Source organism: Papio anubis, chromosome 5 (genome assembly GCF_008728515.1).
Source record: "Papio anubis isolate 15944 chromosome 5, Panubis1.0, whole genome shotgun sequence".
Taxonomy (NCBI): domain Eukaryota; kingdom Metazoa; phylum Chordata; class Mammalia; order Primates; family Cercopithecidae; genus Papio; species Papio anubis.
This window is the reverse complement of record NC_044980.1, coordinates 48,269,569-48,291,644: the sequence shown is the minus strand read 5'-3', so window position 1 is coordinate 48,291,644 and position 22,076 is coordinate 48,269,569. Positions and strand designations below refer to the sequence as shown.

The window sequence follows — 22,076 nt, the reverse complement described above, 5'->3', positions numbered from 1 at the left end:
ACTGTGGTATATCACATTTTTAGATTTACATATGTTGAACCATCCTTGCATCCCAGGGATAAATCCCACTTGATCATGATTTATGATCCTTTAAATGTGTTATTGAATTTGTTTTGTAAGTACTTTGTTGAGAATTTTTGCATCTGTGTTCATCAGGGAAACTGGCCTGTAATTTTCTTTTCTTATAGTGTCTTTGCCTGGCTTGATATCAGGGTAATGCTGGCCTTGTAAACTGAGTTGGGAAGTATTCCCTCCTATTCAGTTTTCAGGAAGAGTTTGAGGATTTATATTAATTCTTTAAATGCTTAGTAGAACTCAGTAGGGAAGCCATCAGTTACTTGGATTTTCTTTGATGGGAGACTTTTTACTACTGATTCAATTTTCGTTCTCATTATTGATTTGTTGACATTTTCTTTTTTTTTTTCTTCTTTACTGTTCAGCCTTGATATGTTGCATGTGTCTAGGAATTGATTTACTTCTTCCAGGTTATCCAATTTGTTAGTGTATAATCATTCACAGTGGTCTTTTATGATCTTTTGAATTTCTGTGATATCAATTGTAATATCACCCCTTTGAGTCTTCTTTTTTTCTTAGTCTAGCTAAGGGTTTATAAATACTATCTTTTCTATTGTTTTTCTAGTATCTACTTCATTTCTGTTCTGATTTTTATTATTTCCTCCTTCTACTAACTTTGAGTCTAATTTGTTCTTCTTTTTATACTTTCCTGAGGTGTCATTAATTGAGATCTTTCTTCTTTTTTGATGTAGGCATTTATTGCTATAACCTTCCCTCTTAGAACTGCTTTTTGCTGCATGGTATGTTTATGTCCAATTTCATTTGAAAATTATATATATATATATATATTTGAGACAGGGTCTTGCTCTGTCACCCAGGCTGGAGTACAGTGACATGAATATGGCTCACTGTAGCCTCAACCTCCTGGGCTCAAGTAATCCTCCCAACTCAGCCACCTAAATAGCTGGGACCATAGGCACACACCACCAGGCCTGGCTAATTTTATTTTTTGTAGAGTTGGGTGTATGCCCATATCAGCCATATTGGCCTGATATGCTCTGTTGCCATGTTGCTCAGACTGGTCTCGAACTCCTGAGCTCAAGCAATACTCCTGCCTTGGCTTCCCAAAGTGCTGGGATTACAGGTGTGAGCCATTGTGTCTGGCGGAAGGTAAATTCCCTTAATTTCTGTTATTAATTGGGTGTTCAGGAGCATGTTATTTCCAGGTATTTGTCGATTTTCCAAAACTGAGCTTTTTTTTTTTTTTTTTTGAGACAGGGTCCCACTACATTGCCCAGGCTTATCTTGAATTCTGGGCTCAAGTGATCCTCCCACCTCAACCTTCCAAAGTGCTGGGATTACAGGCATGAGCCACTGTGCCTGGCCAGAAGTTAAGAGCACTAGTTGAAGACAGTATTTTATTTACTTTTGGCTTTGGGATGATTTTTTTTCCTTCAACTTTTAAGTTCAGGGATACATGTGAAGGATGTGCAGGTTTGTTATATAGGTACATGTGTGCCATGGTGGTTTCTGCAGATCATCCCATCACCTACGTATTTTGCCCAGCATCCATTAGCTATTCTTTCTGATGCTCTCCTTCCCCCACCATCACCAATAGGACCCAGTGTGTGTTGTTCCCTGCCATGTGTCCACGTGTTCTCATCTATCAGCTCCCACTTACAAGTTAGAACATGCAGTGTTTGGTTTTCTGTTCCTTTGTTAGTTTGCTGAGGACAATGGCTTCCGACTCCATCCATGGCTCTGCAAAGGACATAATCTCATTCTTTTTTATGGTTGCATAGTATGCCATGGTGTATATGTACATTTTCTTTATCTAGTCTATCATTGATGGACATTTAGGTTGATTCCATGTCTTTGCTATTGTGAATAGTGCTGTAATGAACACACACATGCATGTATCTTTATAATAAAATGATTTATATTCCTTTGGGTATATGCCCAGTAATGGGATTTCTGGGTCAAATGGGATTTCTGCCTCTAGGTCTTTGAGGAATCATTACTCTGTCTTCCACAATGGTTGAACTAATTAAACTCCTACCAAGAGTGTGAAAGCATTCATTTTTCTTCACAACCTTACCAGCATCTGTTTTTTTTTGACGTTTTAATAGTAGCCATTCTGACTGGCATGAAATAGTATCTCACTGTGATTTTGATTTGCATTTCTCTAATGATCAGTGATGCTGACCTTTTTTTCATGTTTGTTGGCTGCATGTGTGTCTTCTTTCAAGAAGTGTCTTTTCGTGTCCTTTGCCCACTTTTTAATGGGAGTTTTTCTTATAAATTTAACTTCCTTGTAGACTCTGGATATTAGTCCTTTGTCAGATGGATAAATTGCAAATTTTTTCTCCCATTCTGTAGGGTGTCTGTTTACTCTGATGATAGTTTATTTTGCTGTGCAGAAGCTGTTGGATCCCATTTGTCAATTTTTGCTTTAGTCGCAATTGTTTTTGGCGTTTTTGTCATGAAATCTTTGCCCCTGCCTGTGTCCTGAGTGGTTGTTTTGGGTTTTATGTTTAAGTCTTTGATTGATTTTGAGTTAATTTTTGTATATGGTGTAAGGAAAGGGTCCAGTAAAACTGGGTAACTTCTTAACAGGTTTACCTTATTTCTTAAAGTTTACCTTTCATCTGAAATAAAATTGTAAAATAGTAATTATTAAAATGTATATTAGTCAAGTAAGGCTTAAGATGGCCAACATATGAAATGTAGTGGGTTTTATGTGTGTATGTATGCAATTATAAAAATATATATTACCATACAGCTGTGTGGTAATAATTTAGCCAGTGTATTAAAAGCTGAAATAAATGTAAAAGACCTCCCCTTTTCCTACAACCAATGGTATCCATTAAAGTCACCATTAAGAATTTCTTATATATCTACTCTAATATATTCCAAGTACATATATGTAAAGCATCTGCTGCCTCACCTCACCCCCACGTTATCTACTATTCTTGGTGTTTTTCACTTAGCAATATACCTTGAACTTCATTCCAAAAAGCTAATGTACTTCTTTTGTTATTTTAAATAGCTGTATCATACTCTTGAACTCTATTCCCCCTTTAATAGATGTTTAGATTGTTTTGACATTTTAGCTACTAGAAACAACTTTACAATAAACATCTTTGGACATTTACCTCTGTATATCCCACAGGCTATTTGCCTATAAGTGCCCTTTTCAAATTAAATGGAATACGAAGTTAACAGTTTGGAAAAAGGCTGCCAATATGCTCTCCAAAACTCTGTCAATGTGCTATTGTTTTCTGAAATGCAGTTGTAAGAAAACATATATTTAGTTTATAACTTTGGAAACATCAAGTAACATTAAAAATCCTAAGAAATCGACTGGGCACGGTGGCTCATGCCTGTAATCCCAGCGCTTTGGGAGGCCGAGGTGGGTGGATCACGAGGTCAGGAGATCGAGACCATCCTGGCTAACACGGTGAAACCCCGTCTCTACTAAAAATACAAAAAAATTAGCTGGGCGTGGTGGCGGGTGCCTGTAGTCCCAGCTTCTAGAGAGGCTGAGGCAGGAGAATGGGGTGAACCCGGGAGGCGGCAGAGCTTGCAGTGAGTGGAGAATGTGCCACTGCACTCCGGCCTGGGCGACAGAGCAAGATTCTGTCTCAAAAAAAAAAAAAATCCGAAGAAATCATCTGCCATTAACTCCATTAGCTATTTTTTAATTATTTTCATAACTAAAAATAGAGTATGAGTTTTGCAGACAGACAGATATAAGTTCAAGCCCCAGATTTGGCACTTAGGACTGGCATAACTTTAAGATATAGGGTCTTACTCTGTTGCTCAGGCTGGAGTGCAGTGGCATGATAGCTCACTTTAGCCTTGACCTCCTGAGGTGAAGTGATCCTCCTGTCTCAGCCTTCTGAGTAGCTGACTACACATGAATGCCACTATGCCAGGCTAATTTATTTATTTTTTAAATTATTTATTTATATATTTTTAGAGATGGAGTCTTGCTATGTTGCTCAGGCAGGTCTCGAACTCCTGGCTTCAAGTGATTCTCCCACCTCAGTCTTCTGCATAGCTGGGATTATAAGCATGAGCCACAGTGCATGACCTGTGTTTTCTTGAGCAGACTATTTAATCATTTTCAGCCTTGATTTTTGTCTTTTCTTTGCAAAATGGGTAAAATAATAGTTCCTGCTAATAGGGTTATTATGAGGGTTAGTATACAAAGTGTTTTTTGAATAGCCAAACAAAGTATGTGTTTAACTCATAATGTATGACCTAAATGTTTAACAATAAAAGCATGTATATAGTTCAAAAAAACAACTGAACATTACAAATCCCCGTGAATGAACTGATTTTTATTTTCTCTGAGTCTTAATTCCTAAGAATATGAAATCTTCACCTGAACTCCTCATAATCAGGAAGTGTTGATTTCTGGGCAGAGATTACTATGAAATGCAATTCATTCAGGCTTAAAGTACCTTAGTAAATTATAGAGTAGTAATTAAAAGAAGAGAACTTTAATAATGATGAGACAGGGGTTTAAGTTTGTAAGACTGCAGTGTTATCGTGTACTTCTCTACCTATGATAAAACGATTTCTAAGACAACATTTTAATAATGTTGGCTGGTGATTTATAAACAATATTAACTTGAGAATGGCTATAAAAAGCAAATATAAAACTTCAATGTTGCAGCTGATTTCAAGCATTCCTGTTAATAGATTCTAAGTACCAAGATTTCCCGGAAGTATGATCACCTCAAATCTTCTCTATATATAGGAAATTGAAACATGCCCAATTTGAGACATCAAAAGACATTTAAAATAGACACCACAAAATGTATCTATAGTTTAAAGGTCAAATTTATTAGGAGATTAAGCGATGTATATGGACTATAAATACTGCACAGCTGACTTTATTCACAGTCAAGCACAGATATAGTCAGTGCCAACCTATTTTGTGGATACTCTTGTTCTTTTGTTCCAAGAAAAGTTTGCACCATAAGACTTGGACTTGGGTTTTGGAACCTTCCTCTCTTCAACGTCATAGCTCCATCCTAGGAGGAAAACACAAAGACAAATCCACAGAAACAGAATTAAAGAGGATACCTGAAAAGCACAGCAAGCGGAGGCTAGCTTTTGTAACTTAATGTTCACTTATCATTAAGAGTATATGTCAACACATCTGAGATATACTTACTATTTGTTCCCTTATAATCCTCTGTGAGAAAAGGGTCCAAAAGATTGCCCACAGATTATTTACCATATCTCAAGTTAAAGATGTAAACTATGATTCAGTTTCTCCTTGTTCAATTACTGATATCTATGTATTACATTAAAATTTCCATTGCTCTATGTGGTTTAACAAAGGACTTTAAAAACAGTTGCAATGAAGAGCGATGAACAACATAACCAACCTCACTATTCTTCCAAAAATTGGTTTCTTTACAAGAGTTAGTTTAGAACTCTTCCAAAGGGATATAGAAAAATATGTACGTGTGTGTGGGTGCGTGTGTGTACTACATAGTTGAAGTGGACCATGAGAGTTTACTTGGTTCAACCTCCTGGACTTGGACAGGCTACTGATTAAACTCAAAAAGATTTTCAACATTTATTTCAAGGGCTATCTCACTAATTGGACTCACATGCGAGTACCCGATAAACAGTGCAAACTGTTAGGCCTGACCAAAGGCCCACTAGATCAGAATCTCGGGTAGGGACCCAGGAAACTACACTTTATCAATTCCAGGAGATTTTTATGCATACAAAAGAAAGGGCCACTAATCAAAGTTGTCTATTCTCTTCTGAGTATTTATATTTTCCATCCAAAGTCATTTTAGCATTTTGTAATTTTGAAAACTGGGTATATGTATGTCTACATTTTCTGTACTAAGTTCTATTCTGTAGTTCTCCTAAAACATGGGAAACAAATCAACATCCTCCTCCTTAAAAATATAATTAAGTCATTCTTTTATTCCCTAAGCTAGGCAACTCCTGTAACATTCACTTTTCTTCATAAAATCCATTTTCCCACACCTGTAATTTATTCTTCTCTTAGGATTTTATTCAAAGAACTCATCTTGAAACCTCTAATTCATGGCTGTATCATGCAGTCACGTATAAAACGTCCAAAATGTGATTATTATATGGTCTAATTAAGTGAGCTTCTTGATCTTGGTGAGTATAGTACCTTCTGCCACAAAGCTTACATTTCAATAGTCCCTTAGTTAGTACTCAGTTTTACCACAAAAGTTAAGCCTATGAAACTCAACTCATCAAAGTATACTACTGCTACTGTACACAAAGGAAAGTAACAACATTTAACAGGGTATTTTAATTTAAACTTTTAATCTACTTTATCCATAACAGAATATTACATTCCCAACTGCTGGAACTCCATCTCCAAAGAAAGTCTAATAACTATAAGGAAATGGGGAAGCAGGAAAGCAAGTGAAACATCAGAATCCAGGAGAGAAAATATTAATTTACTTGCTCAACATAATCTTATTTTCACAGAGTAGAAAATACGTTTTGAGAACTTTCTTATCCATTAAAAAAAAGTTACAAAGCTATAGCTTACTTTAAGAGAATCTGGACTTATAAAGTATGTACGTAACAAGTAGTTATCTCCATTTCAAAAAATTTACTAAAGGGCATAAGGAAAGTTTATATTTCATAAGGTTGTCATGAGGACTAAAGTACATGTCTTGTACTTCATATGGATGTCATAATTCATGTAAAGTGCTTAGAAAGCACCCCCACTTAACATTTATTGAGTTCTATGAGAAAGAACCTTTATATGAAGTAATATTATCCCCCTTGTACAGCTGAGTAAACTGAGGCTCAGAGAGGTTAGGTAACTAGCGTAAGGTCACTCAGCCAAGAAGGGACAGAATCAGGATTTAAACACAGCTGGCCAGATTTTGGAGGCTACGCCTTACCTATTATGCTACACTGTCTCTTGTGGTTTATAGTAGGCACTCAATAAATGTTAAGTATTATCTGGTCCTCAAATTTGATTCACAACTTCCTAGCACCATGTCTCTATATAAATTTCCATTACATTAGAGCCCACTAAATTTGAATTTGTGATGTTTTGGGTATAGCTAGCTATAATCTAACCTAGTTATTAACTACAGAAACGGGTTTTGGTAAGCAAATTAATACTGTGATCTGAGCATAATAACTTTAAAATTATAAACTTCTTAAGCACTTCCCATATTAACCAGCAAATGATGCTGATAATTACAAAAAATATTCAATTTAATAAAGGAGGTATAACAATATTTACCAAGCATTGCCATTCATTTGATAAATATTATTGATTGCCAACTCCATGTCAGAGACTGTTTTTAGACAGTGGAGGCAGACTAGTGAATAAAACAAAATTTTCCTGAACTTCTTGAAGTTAGTAGGGGAAGAAAAGTTAGTAAGTATATAGTATAGTAGGTGCTAATACAGTAATACCTAAATTAAAAATGTGTATTACATCCTAGTAAGTACTAAGGAGAAAACATTTTAGATGGGGTATACAGGGGAGCCCTCCCTCCCTGAGAAGTGGGCAGAGAACAGTAACTGCAAAGGCCCTGAGGCAAGAGCATTCCTGGTGCACTAGGTAGTATGTTCTAGTCCCCATGCTGAGTGCTTGAAATGTATTTTTATTGAAATTTTATGTATGGAGTTTATAGGTTGCATGGCTATAAGGAAGCCATTGTATATATCTTAATTTTACATTAACTTAAAAAAATATAGAGAAAATAAACAGCCTAAGGTCACAGGGCTAGTAAGTGGCAAAACCAGGATTTTAACCCAGATGGACTTTAACACCTAACTACTTTATTAATAAAACTACATTTCTTTTATTTTCTCTTTTTTTTTGAGACGGAGTCTCGCTTTGTCGCCCAGGCTAGAGTGCAGTGGCGCGATCTCAGCTCACTGCAAGCTCCGCCTCCCGGGTTCACGCCATTCTCCTGCCTTAGCCTCCCGAGTAGCTGGGACTATAGGCGCCCGCCACCATTCCTGGCTAAGTTTTCGTATTTTTAGTAGAGATGGGGTTTCACCATGTTAGCCAGGATGGCCTTGATCTACTGACCTTGTGATCTGCCCGCCTTGGCCTCCCAAAGTGCTGGGATTACAGGTGTGAGCCACCACGCTCGGCCTAAAACTGCATTTCTTTAAAAATATTCTGCAATTACAAGTTTTATCTATTTCATTCATTTCCTTTTATTTGAAAAAATATGTTGAAAAGACTTTTAAGAATCCCTGGGAAATCTATGTTCCACATATGCTCTCCCACAATTGTGAGGAAGGAAATGGTTTCTAGTGTAGATTCTGTATTTGGTTATAATGACAGCTGGAAAATTAACCCAAGACCTCCATAATCTTTTCTTGCCAAATGATAGGTAAGAAACCTAAATCTCTCTCCTCTTACTACCTCCCAACACACACTCACCAGGTCAATAAAGACATTAGGAAAGAAACTGCAGAAATGAGAAAGCACTCAAATATCTAGGAACCAGTAATATACACACAAACACAAACCTGATAGTCACTTTCTCATTCACTCAATTACCCTTTCAGCCACCAGGGAGAATTCTCTGTACTACATCAGATCTCAGACACAGATCTAATATCTATTCTGGTTATGGAGTTTCAAAATGTGGTCAGAGTCACTGCAATGTGAGAAGAATGAAGTTTTATACACATAAAAGAACAACTGGTTTGGGTTTTTTCCTGGTAACTAAGGAGTGAGCTGGCTCCTGGGAATTGTGAGCCAGATTACAGTTGCTGTTGATGGTGATAACAACAATAAATAGAAGTATCATGACAGGGATTGGAATGTGGATGGGCAAAGCACCCTGTGAAAAACAAACAAAAATACACACAGAAGAAGCCTGCATTTGCTAATAAGATCCATCTCTATATAATTACCACTGACCACTCATGATTGTTAGGATGTGTAGGGCAAAACATTTATTATCTTCCCATTTCTCTGTGATAAACAACTTTGTTTCCAAAGTTGCACATGCAACTGTGCTTCCCTAAACGCAAAGGAGTATATGAGGAAGTCCAATGACAATTCACAATAGAGACTAAAACTAAAGAAAGAATCCACGGACATCTTTGGATTTTCTATTCATTATTCAGAAAACTTTTCTACTATGTAGGGCTGTCATCATAATAAACATTTGCTGTTTTTTGAGATACTGTTAAGAATCTGATCACATTTCCAAGCATCCTCCTCCTTACAGTGCCTGGATGAACAAATTTACTGGTCCCACTATACTCGAATATAAAGGTTACCTGAGCAAACAGTGAAGTTGAGCTAAAAAGGACAACACTTGAAAGGACATTAAGCATGTGTGCTTAAGAATAGGTAAGTTACACAAATTATACTCATCTTTCCTACTTCCTATTTGAAACTTGTTGCTAAAAAGAAAGAATATATTTTGCAAGAAATAAAATATAGATATTAAATGTTTAAATTTCTATAACAGTGTCCTTTTAAACCCTAAAATAGATAAATATATATATATATATATTTTCTTTTTTTTAAAGAAAGAGCCCAAACTTGTTTTTCTGAATGGGAACATGGAAGTGAAAATACTTGCACTCTCCGAAGAATGTTTATATGCTTATATAAAATGAAGGTATAGTCTACAATCATAATGGTCCCATATGTTGTCCTATAGGGTACTGAAAACCAGCCCCTTGCTCTTCCCAGCTGTGCAACAGAAGATCAAAGCAATGGAGTCCAAGGCAGCTGCCCCAGGGATGGGTAAAGCTCCCAGTGCTGCCGTCACTTCCTAGAGGACAGTAGCCATATGGCACAGATTTGCCACAAACCCAACTACCAGCACCTAAATGATGAGAAGCTGACTCCCTTTGCTGTTTCACACACTGAAATGCTTTCACAAAAATAGCTTGAACTTTAAGCCCTAGTATCATTTCCCTTTGGAAAATGCTGTAGTAAACTTAAAATGTGATCTTTAACATCCCATGCCCAATTTTTTTTCCTGAAATATGCCAGTTTATTTTGTAGATCTCCACATTGTGGTTGGAATATTCTATTTCCTATGATATAAATGGTATAATCTTTTCAAATGCCAAAAATCCCCAACCTCTGAACAAAACCAGGCCACAATTAACTTACGAATTCCACATATAAGACAGAAAAATAAAATCAATTCCATTCATTTTTATGCAGAATCATTTAATTTATGGTTCAGTAATATAAAAATACAAACATCCATCAGTTCTTTTATTGCTTGTGAAATGTTTTACCTCAACCTTGATTGACGTTCTGTTAAAGGTCTTTGTTCTCTAATAACCTAATCTCAAACCCTGACATGAGTTTGGAAGTGAACAGCTAAATGATTTTTCCTACTCTCCATTTGTGCACTGAACAAGAACTACCACATAATTTGGCACAAACTGACATAACTGACAGTCACTTCCAACTGAAGCATGGGATCAGAAGAGCAAAGCTTTGGGAGGCCAAAGCAAAGTACACTGGTACTTGGCAGGTTTCTAGATTCTTCACCAGGCTATGCACCCATATTATATCTGGCTGAAAGCAGAGCATAACCCTAACATATAATTTTAAGGAGCAGAAAAGAAAAATAGCTTTTTAGGAATTTCACTTTAAAAGTATCTTTACTTTGAAATTACCAATTAGATATATAATATGGGGGTAGGGTAGGGTAGGGGGTAAATGGTTCAGAATAACGTAAAAGTATCCTAGATCTTTAGAAAATACTATGGAGAATAACAGCAGTTTTGGATACACTGCAAAGCAAGTCTTCCCATGAAGTTTATATAAAGTGATTTAAACAAGCAAATAAGGTGAAAACATGAGGCACCTGAAATATTTGTTAGATTAGTAGTACCCTACACCTGCTGTAGCTGTGACACCTCTCAATACTGCTTTGATGTGACAGTCAACGGCTCCTTGAAATTTTATCTTTTCAAATAATATACTTGTTATGTAATATTACTATTATTTTCAAAGCAGTAGTTGGAATTATTCAGCATTTGCCACAAAACAAACCAAGGTAGTAATCCACTACTCCAGCTATTGTGTTCCAAAAGTACATCTGAAAATCAGTCATTAGAAATTTAGAACACATTTTTCTGGAGAAAAAAACTACACAAATAGCCAAAAACCACTCCCAGAGATCTGCAAGCTACTCATAGGGATTCTCAGAATCCTATTTAATCTACAATATACCAGAAATGTCACTAAGCCACCATATATAATTCTCTCTAGCTCTCGTGCGCGCTCTCGCTTGCATGCTCGCTGTCGCCCTTGCCTTAGCAGTATTTTCCCAGCCACAGACAGGATACGGGATTAGACACTGGGAGGAAAAAGCTATGTATATATAAAAAAATCTTTCATGAATTCACCTATTAACTAAAGTTTGTGACTCCTAAATCAACACCCATGGTGCTTCTGTGGTCATTTGTGACATGTGGAGAATGCCAAAAAATTTGAGTCCTGTAACACACATTTCTAAATGAAGGGAAGCAGGATAATGCTCTGCCTTCTTGTTTCAGCTCTCATACTGTAAACAAGCATACTTTCTGTGCTCTATTTAGTGCCAGTTTTTTGCATTTCTGTGCTGGTTTTTGGTAATTTCACTGTTTAAAATGGTCCCCAAACAGTGTGCTGAAATGTTATCTAGTGTTCCAAGAAAGCTGTGATGTGCCAATACGTGTTTCAGATAAGCTTTGTTTAGGCATGAGTTATAGTGCTGTTGGTTGTGAGTTCAATGTTGATGAATTAACTGTATTAAATAAGGTGTCTTTAAACAAAAACACACATAGAAAAAGGTTATGTACTCGTCAGAAGACAAACTATGTGACCAGAGGCCTGCAGGAACCTAACCATGTATATCCCCAGGAATAAGAATTCTTGCTAATTTAGTGTTTCATAGTGACTTTAAAGAACGTAACTGTGGGGCCTGGCACGGTGGCTTGCGCCTGTAATTCCAGCACTTTTGGAGGCCGAGGCAGGCAGATCATGAGGTCAGGAGATCAAGACCATCCTAGCTAACACGGTGAAACCCCATCTCCACTAAAAATACAAAAAATTAGCCAGGCATGGTGGCGGGCACCTGTAGTCCCAGCTACTTGGGGGGCTGAGGCAGAAGAATGGTGTGAATCTGGGAGGTGGAGCTTGCAATGAGCTGAGATCATGCCAGTGCACTCCAGCCTGGGTGACAGAGTGAGACTCCGTCTCAAAAAAAAAAAAAAAAAAAAAAACAAAAACAACATTAACTGTAAATAAGGAGAATCACCTATAACTGATAGATACATAAAGTCTGTCCTTTCTCATAGCTTTGACTCCCCTCTAAACCCAGTCCTGGAACAATCAGTTTTGTCTCAATTTGCAATTCATCTCAACATTTCTTTACCCTACATAAATCTGTGCTGTTTGACTTGTCCTTTGAACTGGTTATAACATTTGCCCTGCTCCCTTATATCAGATGAGTAAAATCCTTCAATACATGTTTATTGTATATCTATGCTACAGTCAATGTATCTTTTTCTGGAAAATTTAACAATTTTGGAGGTCCCCTTGAGACATCTTATAGATTTATTGACCAAATGCAGGCAAACTTCTTCATCAAAGAAATGGTATACCTTATGCTTAAGCCTGCATACCTCTTTTCTTGGCTCTAAAAGGTGAATCCAGCAGCAAGAGAATTCTGCTGACTCTGGTCTTTTGCTCTCTACTAATCTGGGGAATTGGTTTTGCAATCTGACCATCTGATGATCCCCGTAAATGGATTAATGGTTTATAGAGGTCTATTCTCTGTTGGGTAGGAAAAAAATAGAGAATCTAGTTTGTTAATCTATTCTATTTTGGACTCAAATCAATTAAGAATTAGTACTCAGAAAAGAACAGCTCTTGGGTATTTCATCATTTTGTATTATTAACTAATGGCTGAAAGTTTAGAACTGAAGTTATAAACTCTGTGTGACTATATGTCTATCAATGTCTGTATAGAGAAAAGCCTTATTGTGCATGTATTTAAGGCTTTTCTACCTTTAGGTGGCATTGATGAATTAGATTATAGAACTCTGTTCTGATTAGCTTATAGAGAAAAATAAGTGATTATGTAAATTGAATCTTAAAATTTTCAGAGAAGAAGAAAATGGAACTTCTAATACGTTCAGTGTGCTAGAAATTTTTAAGAATACTTAAAGAGTACTCTTAGAGCAACTAACAAACATTTTGAGACTTCAAGTTCATATCGTGTAGGTAAATCTTGACAAACAAGACTAATAATTTTGGTTTAATAAAACAGCAAAGTTTTCTCTGGTTTATCAATGTTAAATATACAAACAGACTTTTATTCCACTTGTGTATTTTTTAAATTACCAAACATGTTTACTGATCAAATAAGCCATTAAACTTGTTTAATGTTTAGTCATGAAAAATGTAAACCTATGATTAACCAAATTGATTCATTATTGACAACTTTATTTCAACAATAATTATGTTTTGTAATATGTCGCCTTCAAAATTAATTTCCAAGATCGTCAAGTAATTAATAGATATTTATTAGATATCCAGATCTTTTACTTATTTTTTTAATTATTTTTTAAGACTAGTGGAGTCAAGCTGTGGGAGTGGAAAAGGAGTAACGAAATCTGTAATCAGTTGTGATCAATTAGTTGTGAACCCTAGATCTCTTCTAAGTAAGACAGAATACTAATCCATTGATAATGATAGGGTTCAGGACATGCTACCCTAAAATAATGGCACCTTGGCATTTGAAGAAACAGAGAAGGCCACTCTGACCTCCTCCCACCCTTGTACCTTGAAGTAGACCATAAAATAATTCCCTGGCCTTCTCATGGAAGAAATCATAAGACATTCATGTGCCCTATAACCCAGAGGCAAGGAATATTACAGAGGGATGGACTTAAGAGAAGAATCTGAACAAACAGGCCTGGCTAAGTTCTCTCTAGCTTATTACTACTGGATCATACCTTCTTTATCCAGTCATATTTCCACACACAATGTACTTTTTCTTCAAATTTAGCATAAAATACACAAGTATTCCTGTTTCTTTGGGTTTTCATTTCTGAAGGGTTCTGTATCACATAAAATTTACATTAAATATGTGCTTTTCTATTTTTAACTGTCTTTTATTATAGGAGATGCACCTATGTGATGGGTGAGAAAAGACATATTTTCTCCACTATAATTACTAAGCAAAATTTTAAATGTATATACTCTTGCTACTTATTTTCATATGCTACAGAGAGGCTGTATCTCTGGGTTCGTTAGTGAACATTTTCATTTTTGCCACCTGGAGAAGTTGGAGTATAAGGAATGCATATAGCTATAGAAAGTTACGTGTATTTATGAGATCTGCTAGTCTACTAAAATGCTGAAGTGTAACCATTTCAATTATCCATCTCCCAGTTTCTCTATGGAATCAGTCACTTTGGTTAAAAGATACATATAAATGAAACTCGAATAGGAGAAATGGTGGTAGAGAGGTAAAACTCTGCATGCAAGGTTATGAGATATGTTTTTGTTTATTAAAGGAAAAAGAGAATAGTTATGTCCTCAAGTAAAGTGACTGTGCCAGAAAGAGAAAGAGAATGCTAAGAGCTAAGGTTCTTTACCATCATATTACTTTCTATGTTTAAGTTTTATTGTGACTTTGCAGTGAGTGGCCACATATCATTTCTCAGGTACCTGTGATTCTATATCTATCCTAACTGTTCACATCTCCTGACAACTTTTGATATTTACCTTCCCACAACTGAATCCTAAATGTAAAATAAAACTTTCAGGATATCATTGCACCTAGAATTATCTTTGAGATTCCCTAGAGGGCCTCTGGAAAATTACAAAGATATATTCTTTCATTTTGTGAAAACAGAGGTGCTAAAAAGAATTAGGTTTATTTTATATGCTATAATTAATGAGCTACTTGGGAAGAGCTGTCAACTATGAGAAAAGTTGTCAATTCAGAAAAGATCCTTAGCCATCCCAAGGTTAAATTTCATGGGAAAAGTGTTATTAACCAAAATTTATGCTATATGGTAAGTTCCTGGGGAATTATCAATGCCTTCACTGCTCAAGATGTGTTCTATTTACCTGAGTCCTTGTACTGCTTTGCCCAACAAATAATTACAGTATAGTTTATCAGTCATAATTTGTTATTTTTAATAAAAACATTAACTTGATTGCATCTTTACTTCTGTAGTTTAAATATTGCATCTTCTAGGCCAGTAAATGTCAACTGGAAATCAATGTCACTTCTCTGAGTTTTATTAATATACTGATATTTAGGACATACTCCAGACTTAAATCTTTTTACTTGATATTTATATATTTTAAATATATGCCAAGCATATTCATGTTATGTTTCAGTATTATTATGTCGTATCTCAAGATTTTTTCTCCATAAAAGAATATGTTCATTTTTATAAATCAGATGAATATTCACTGTCTTTGAAAATAGGCTTAAGTGACCACATTACCAGATATTTTGCTGAAAATGTTTGTGGATTAAGTTGCATTATTCTTGCTATGAACTCTTAACCATATATTTGACTTTAATTTTTTTTTTTTTTTTTTTTGAGACGGAGTCTCGCTCTGTTGCCCAGACTGGAGTGCAGTGGTGTGATCTCAGCTCACTGCAAGCTCCGCCTCCTGGGTTCCACCATTCTCCTGCCTCACCATTAATGGGCCAGGCATGGTGGCTCACGCCTCTAATTCCAGCACTTTGGGAGGCTGAGGTGGGTGGATCACCTGAGGTCAGGAGTTTGAGAACAGCCTGGCCAACATGGCGAAACCCCATCTCTACTAAAATACAAAATATTAGCTGTATTAGCTGAGCATGGTGGTGGGCGCCTGTAGTCCCAGCTACTTGGGAGGCTGAAGCAGGAGAATCGCTTGAACCCAGGAGGCTGAGGTTGCAGTGAGCCAAGATCACACCATTGCATTCTAGCCTGGGCAACAGAGTGAGACTCTGTCTCAAAAAAAAGAAGAAAAAAAAAAGAAGGAAATAAAATTACCAGTAATGTTAACTACAGCCATTTTGTCTTTTATAATCTACAAATAGTTTTTATTTTTTTTGTTTTACTCTGATGCTTCCTGGCAAACTCTTGCAACCAGCTACAGGGCAGAGTGCTTTATCTTCAACAAAGAAGGACTGTCTCAGAACCCTGCAGAAATGGCCCATGCCAGATGCTTTGAGGGTAGAGGCTTTTGATGCCATCACTTAATTTTAAGATCATACAAGTAGACTGAGTCAGGATATCCAGAGCGCTAGTCAAGAAGCAGATACATTTATGATCCAGTGGAACAAATAATAATTATATAGGACTGAAGAACTGATGAGCATCGATCATAATTTTATGTTTGGAATATTGCTGATATTGTCTCAATGTATTCTTTGTACATGTAAGAAAGCTCTCTTTCCTCTTAAGGTATCTATAACTCATTACAATTTAGTAGAGTTTACTTTGTAAATTGAAATATTTGTAAATAATATCTCATTCTCCATGACTCCTCCAGAATTCAGAAACTCTAATTGAGTATTCTTATTTTCATGACAATATAGTTATTTGCATATGTCCAATAACAATACGTCCTTCTGGGAAAAGTGGCCTAGCACTTGGCTTATAGGATTCCCAGTCTTATGGTAGCAAGGACTCTTAGGATATTTTGGAGATCCTGAGAAAAGGAGGAATTTGCCCAAATTAAAAGGTAATACCAAATAAATCTAGTGGCAAGTTCCCAGCGTGGTTTCCTAGCTCAAGAGACTTAAAAGTCCAATCAGAGATTCCTTGTAAAAACTTTCACCAAAGCAAACAAGAAAGCGTATATGACAAATTAACACTCTTGCTACACGTATGTAAATAATAAGGCTAACTATCATACCAGTCTTATTTTGTGATCACAAATAATCTCTTGCTGAGATTATCTCCTAATCAAAACGGAGAAGGAATAGAAAAATAAAAATTTTTGTTTCAATGGAAAACTATGCATTGTTTCTAGCACACCCTTTCCCTTCCAGGTCAGATTTTAGATCAGTTCCTTATCTTTTAGCTACCGGGCAATTCTTTTTAGGTTGTACACAATTGATACACATGTAATTTCTGTCCTGTGTTCTACTTAATAGACCTCCCCCACCAAAACCCAATTTTGTCTCTATTTGCAATCCACTACATTTCTTTATGTCACACGAATTAGCGCTGTTTTGACTTTTACTTTGAACTGGTTATGATATCTGCCTTGTCCCCTTATATGAGTAAAATAAATTCTTTTACTTGCATTTTATACCTATATGAAAGTCATGATTCTTGCCTTTGAGTTTTTGTTTTGTTTCGTTTTGTTTTTTTAAGATACATGGATGTGAGGTTGAGACCCTCATAAGAAGTTACGTTAGGTGGAAGCCCAGACCTTACTGATGTTCACTTCTGGGATAATTCTAAGTACTAAGCTACATCTCCAATTATTTCTTTCTTTATTTTCCTGGATCTAGGGCCAGACCTGTTTCCTTCCCTGCTTCTACCTTCTATTACTTCGGAGGCGGGTTTTCCACCTCAATAGACCCACTATGAACAGAATGCAGTTTCACAGCTTGTCCTCAGCCCTCCTATTCCTGAAAGAAACCTTCCTTTATTTTGAGAATTTCAAAGAGTTTTATAGCTAACAACAATGAGAAAAACACAGGGGGTAAAATGACGTACTAGAGAAAAGTCACAAAGTTTCAAATCAGATCAAACAGGGGAAAAAAGGCCATTTCTAGTTTTCATTAGCATGTAAATGGTAGTAGATTCTAGTCTTCCACCGTCCAAATTTTCCACAGCTGTCTTCCACCTCCTCTCTCCATGATGTAGCTTCCTCCACCCCGATCCTTCTACCCCATCACTTACTACATAACACAAGGAAAGACAAAAGCCACATGGGTGAGAAAGGTGGGTCTTTTTAGTACACAAAGAACTGAAGTGAGGTTCATCTACATTTCAGAGGAAACCCCAGATATTCTTTTTCCCTCTTTACAAAGAAACGTTATCATTAAAGAGTTCCTTTGGAATAGATGCTGAGCTTAAGATGTTTAGGATGAGGCCCTAAGGTTAAGGCTAAAAGAATCAGGGGTTATTTATATTTGCTTTGTGTGTCAGTATGTTTGGGGACATGGTAGTGGAAAAAGGGAGAAAAAGAAGTCATAGGGAACATTCAATCTTTTCTTCTTTTCCACTCCCCAATTTCAGAACACCAGCCTTCCATAAGAAGTGAGGTAAAGAAGAGCGAGCTATGCAAAAAAGATATAAGCTGAGGGGACAGCTGCAGAAATTATCAATAGCAGGATAAAGAGAACTTCTTTTCATCTCAAAAATGAGAGTATTCTTATATAAAAAGATGAGCCTGCATAATACCTTATTTGGTTAAGAACTGAAAACAGATGATTAATGGGGGAACTTGTGTACTTATAGAGATACTATAGGTATACAGTACATCCCTACATTATTATCCCTCCCTATTATCTCTACTATAAAGATACTATAGAAACTTATAGCATCTCTAGAGTACACTATATAGAGTATATATAGTATATTATCTCTATATATAGATACGATCTAGATAGTATATATAATATATATAATATATAGTCTAGAGATACTCTATAGTCCATTCCATATATCTATATAGTAAATATATATATAGTATCTCTATATTATACTCTAGAGATACTATAGGAACACTATAGTATCTCTGTAGAGACCTACAGTATCTCTATATTATTTTATAAGTAACAAGAGTTTCTACATATCCTTAATTCATTCTAGGTAAGAGTACCTGAAGAACAGAACTATATTTCTTAAGAAGTATTACATTTGAACTTTTCCAAGTTGGATATGATTTTCCTGTTTCTCACATTTACTACAGGAATTATTTAATGAACTATTTATATAGAATATTCTATTTACATAGAATATATATATAATGTATAAACTGTATATTGCTAAATATATCGGTGCTGTTCAGTAGAAATATGTAAGCCATACATAAGTTTCTAGTAGCCACATTAAAGAAATAAAAGGAAATATATAAAATTAATTTTAATAATTTACTTAAGTCCAATATTTCTAGATTATCACTTCATAAAATAAGAATTGAGATATTTTGTTTTTTTCATACTAAATCTTTGAAATCCAGTGTGCATTTACACTTACAGCACATCTAAATTCGAATTAAACACATATCAAGAGCTAAAATCACATGTGGCTAGTGGCTACCATATTGGATTCGTGTAGATCCAGATTATTATTTGTTAAGATCTACTAGCATCATAGTATCAGGAAAACCATTGGACTTGGAATCTAGAAGGTTAGGCGTTGTCAGAAGCAATGTGATTGATCTGGGGCTTGTTTTGTTAACTTCTCTAGGTTTTGATATCCTATCAAAGGGAGAGTTTAGAATAAATAACATACAGTTTGGAAGCAATTCAAACATTATGAAATCATCATTTTATGTATGTTTCAATACACTTCAGGATGCTAAACCTTAATAAACTCAGGATAAACTCCAAATTAACTTGACAGGAAAACATTCATTAGTTGTATTTTACAAACACACTAAAATGTAATAAATTGTTAATCATCCTACTATACTTTGCTTTCTTCAGGTTTCTAATTACAGGGAATTAACAGATTAACAGTTCTTCTAAAAAAAATAGTAAGTCACCAAATTAAGGTGATTTAAAGAAAAGTTTAAAGCATAATCTGGAGAATCATTTACAACATTACTAAATTTGCTGTTAAAATTCACCAATATTTATTGAGCACATTAAAATATAAATAGGACTTGTTTTCCCTGGTAAATTCTTATAATCCAATAGGCAGGATAAAATATTACAGTTTTGAGTGTAAGAACCATGCCTTATTTAACTATCCCCAGAGCCTAGCCATACAGCGCTGACATAAAATAGGGTGTGTTCAACATGCTTCTGACTGAGTGCAGTACAAAAAAGGTAAAAGAGAAAACCATACTATAAGAGCTGCAAGAAAGGAACAAATTACTGTGAAAGTTAAAAGGAAGAAAGAGGAGTTCATCCAGTAGTAGACGGGAGGTGGAAGTGAAGGAGGGGAATAAGAAAAGGGATCAAGAAATGAGACAGCATATGAAATAGACTTTGAAGACTAGGTTGGAGTTTCATAGGCAGGGATAAGAATGAGAACAGTATTAATGAGCTTGTAGAGGGAGGAAGGTGTATAGCAGGTTTGGAATGTAAGGGCAGAAAGTAGAGTCGGAACACAGTAAGATAAAACTTGTTAGTGCTTTGGTAATAAGTTGGTGCCTATACTGTGAAGAACTTTGAATTATCAGTTGAGGAATTTGTCTATTAAACATAGACTTTTGAAGATGTTTGAATAAAAGGTATTTTGGGACTTACACAAATGTCAGAGTATTGAGGCAGTATACATAACAGTTTAGACTAGAGATCACCTAAAATTTTCTGTAAAGGGCCAAGTAGTAATTATTTTTAGGCTCTGGGGCCATATAGTCTCTATTACAACTACTTTTCTACCACTGTAGCTGAAAAGCAGTCATAGACCATATATAAATGAATAAACATGACTGTTCAAGTAAAACTTGTTCACCTTCTTGTAAGTATGTCAGTGACCCTGTTACTTAATGTCTCTAAACCTGTTTCCTTGAACAATTAAATGGAGATAACTGTTCCTGCTTCATAGAGTTACTAAATGAGAATGAAAAGCACTTAGCATAGTGCCTAGCTCATGATTTAGTGTTTATGTTACTTTCTGTGGTGATAATACTTATTACCCAAGTCTCAAAATATAATTAGAGGGCATTAAATATGTTTTATAAGGCTGGGTGCAGTGGCTCACGCCTGTAATCCCAGCACTTTGGGAGGCCAAGGCGGGTGGATCATCTGAGGTCAGGAGTTCAAGGCTGGCCTGGCCAACATGGTGAAACTCCTGTCTCTTCAAAAAAAAAAAAAAATCAGTTGGACATGTGGTGCATGCCTGTAGTCCAGGAAGCTGAGGCAGGAGAATCGCTTGAACCTGGGAGGTGGAGGTTGCACTGAGTAGAGATCATGCCACTGCACTCTAGCCTGGGTGACAGAGTGAGACTGTCTCCCCACTCCCTCTCAAAAAAAAGTTTTCCAGAAAGCAACTGAATCTGAAAATCTTACTCCCCTTATTGTATTGATTTTCTACAATCTTTAATGTCAAGGGAAACCATGCTCATGACTTCTCTTTTTGACATTTAAAAGGGAAATGAAAAAACTAAGGTGATGAAAGGTAGGCTTTTATTTTCAGAATAGTCCCTGAATTGATATACAAATAATCAACTGTATATCAAATACAATTGATATTTGATTTGTATATCAATTATCAAATACAATTTGATAACTGTCAAAAGCTAATATACTTTTAGGCTACATTAATATAAAATATAATTCGATAAGTGATATACAAATCATCTTTTGTGTAGGAGTGTGGCAGTTTTACCCTAACTTCCTATTTCTAGATACTACTGAAAGGAAAGCACTAACGCCCATAAATGTATAACCTTTGTCATATTTTACTGTTAACACAGAATCAGCTGTATTAACAAAAACTTATTTTCCCCTAGACAGCATATGATTAGGGCACTGGGCTAGATAGCAAAGAAATAAAGACATATATGAACTAGCCCATGGGCTTTAACATCCTTAAGTCTATAGTTTTTGAACATTACCCAATCCAACTTCTCATTTCAAAGATAAAGAAATATGCTTCTAAAAGGCTAAGTGTACTGAAGCATGACTTGTTCAAGTTCTGCTGTGAGGCAGACCACTGTGGAATGAGAATCTTAGTTACCAGCCTCTTAATCCAGTAGTCTTTACATATTAGTGCATCTGAACTTTTTTTTTTTTTTTAATGCCTTAACTTATCAGAACATTGGTTCACTCAACCTTCAATAGCACTAGCTGACAACAAATGACTTAGCTGGGGGACAGGGAGGATCCATTTGTATGTCCTTCACTACTATTTACCTACCCAAGAGGGGCATCTCAGAAGGA

General features: G+C 35.8%; 1 protein-coding gene and 1 long non-coding RNA gene across 2 annotated transcripts in view; one reads left to right on the top strand and one right to left on the bottom strand.

Annotated features, from left to right (window-relative positions):
- Nucleotides 1-4,848: 4,848 nt before the first annotated feature.
- Nucleotides 4,849-22,076, bottom strand: part of NDUFS4 (NADH:ubiquinone oxidoreductase subunit S4) — a 116,887-nt gene continuing 99,659 nt past the window's right edge. The window contains exon 5 of the mRNA XM_003899664.4: nt 4,849-5,060. Coding sequence (XP_003899713.1) covers nt 4,957-5,060 — 104 coding nt within the window. The 3' untranslated portion in view covers nt 4,849-4,956. The remainder of the gene's footprint in view (nt 5,061-22,076) is intronic.
- LOC108586284 lies at nt 6,108-9,817 on the top strand. The gene is made up of 3 exons (XR_001903379.3): nt 6,108-6,180; nt 9,255-9,379; nt 9,696-9,817. It is a non-coding gene; the product is annotated as an uncharacterized LOC108586284 (long non-coding RNA).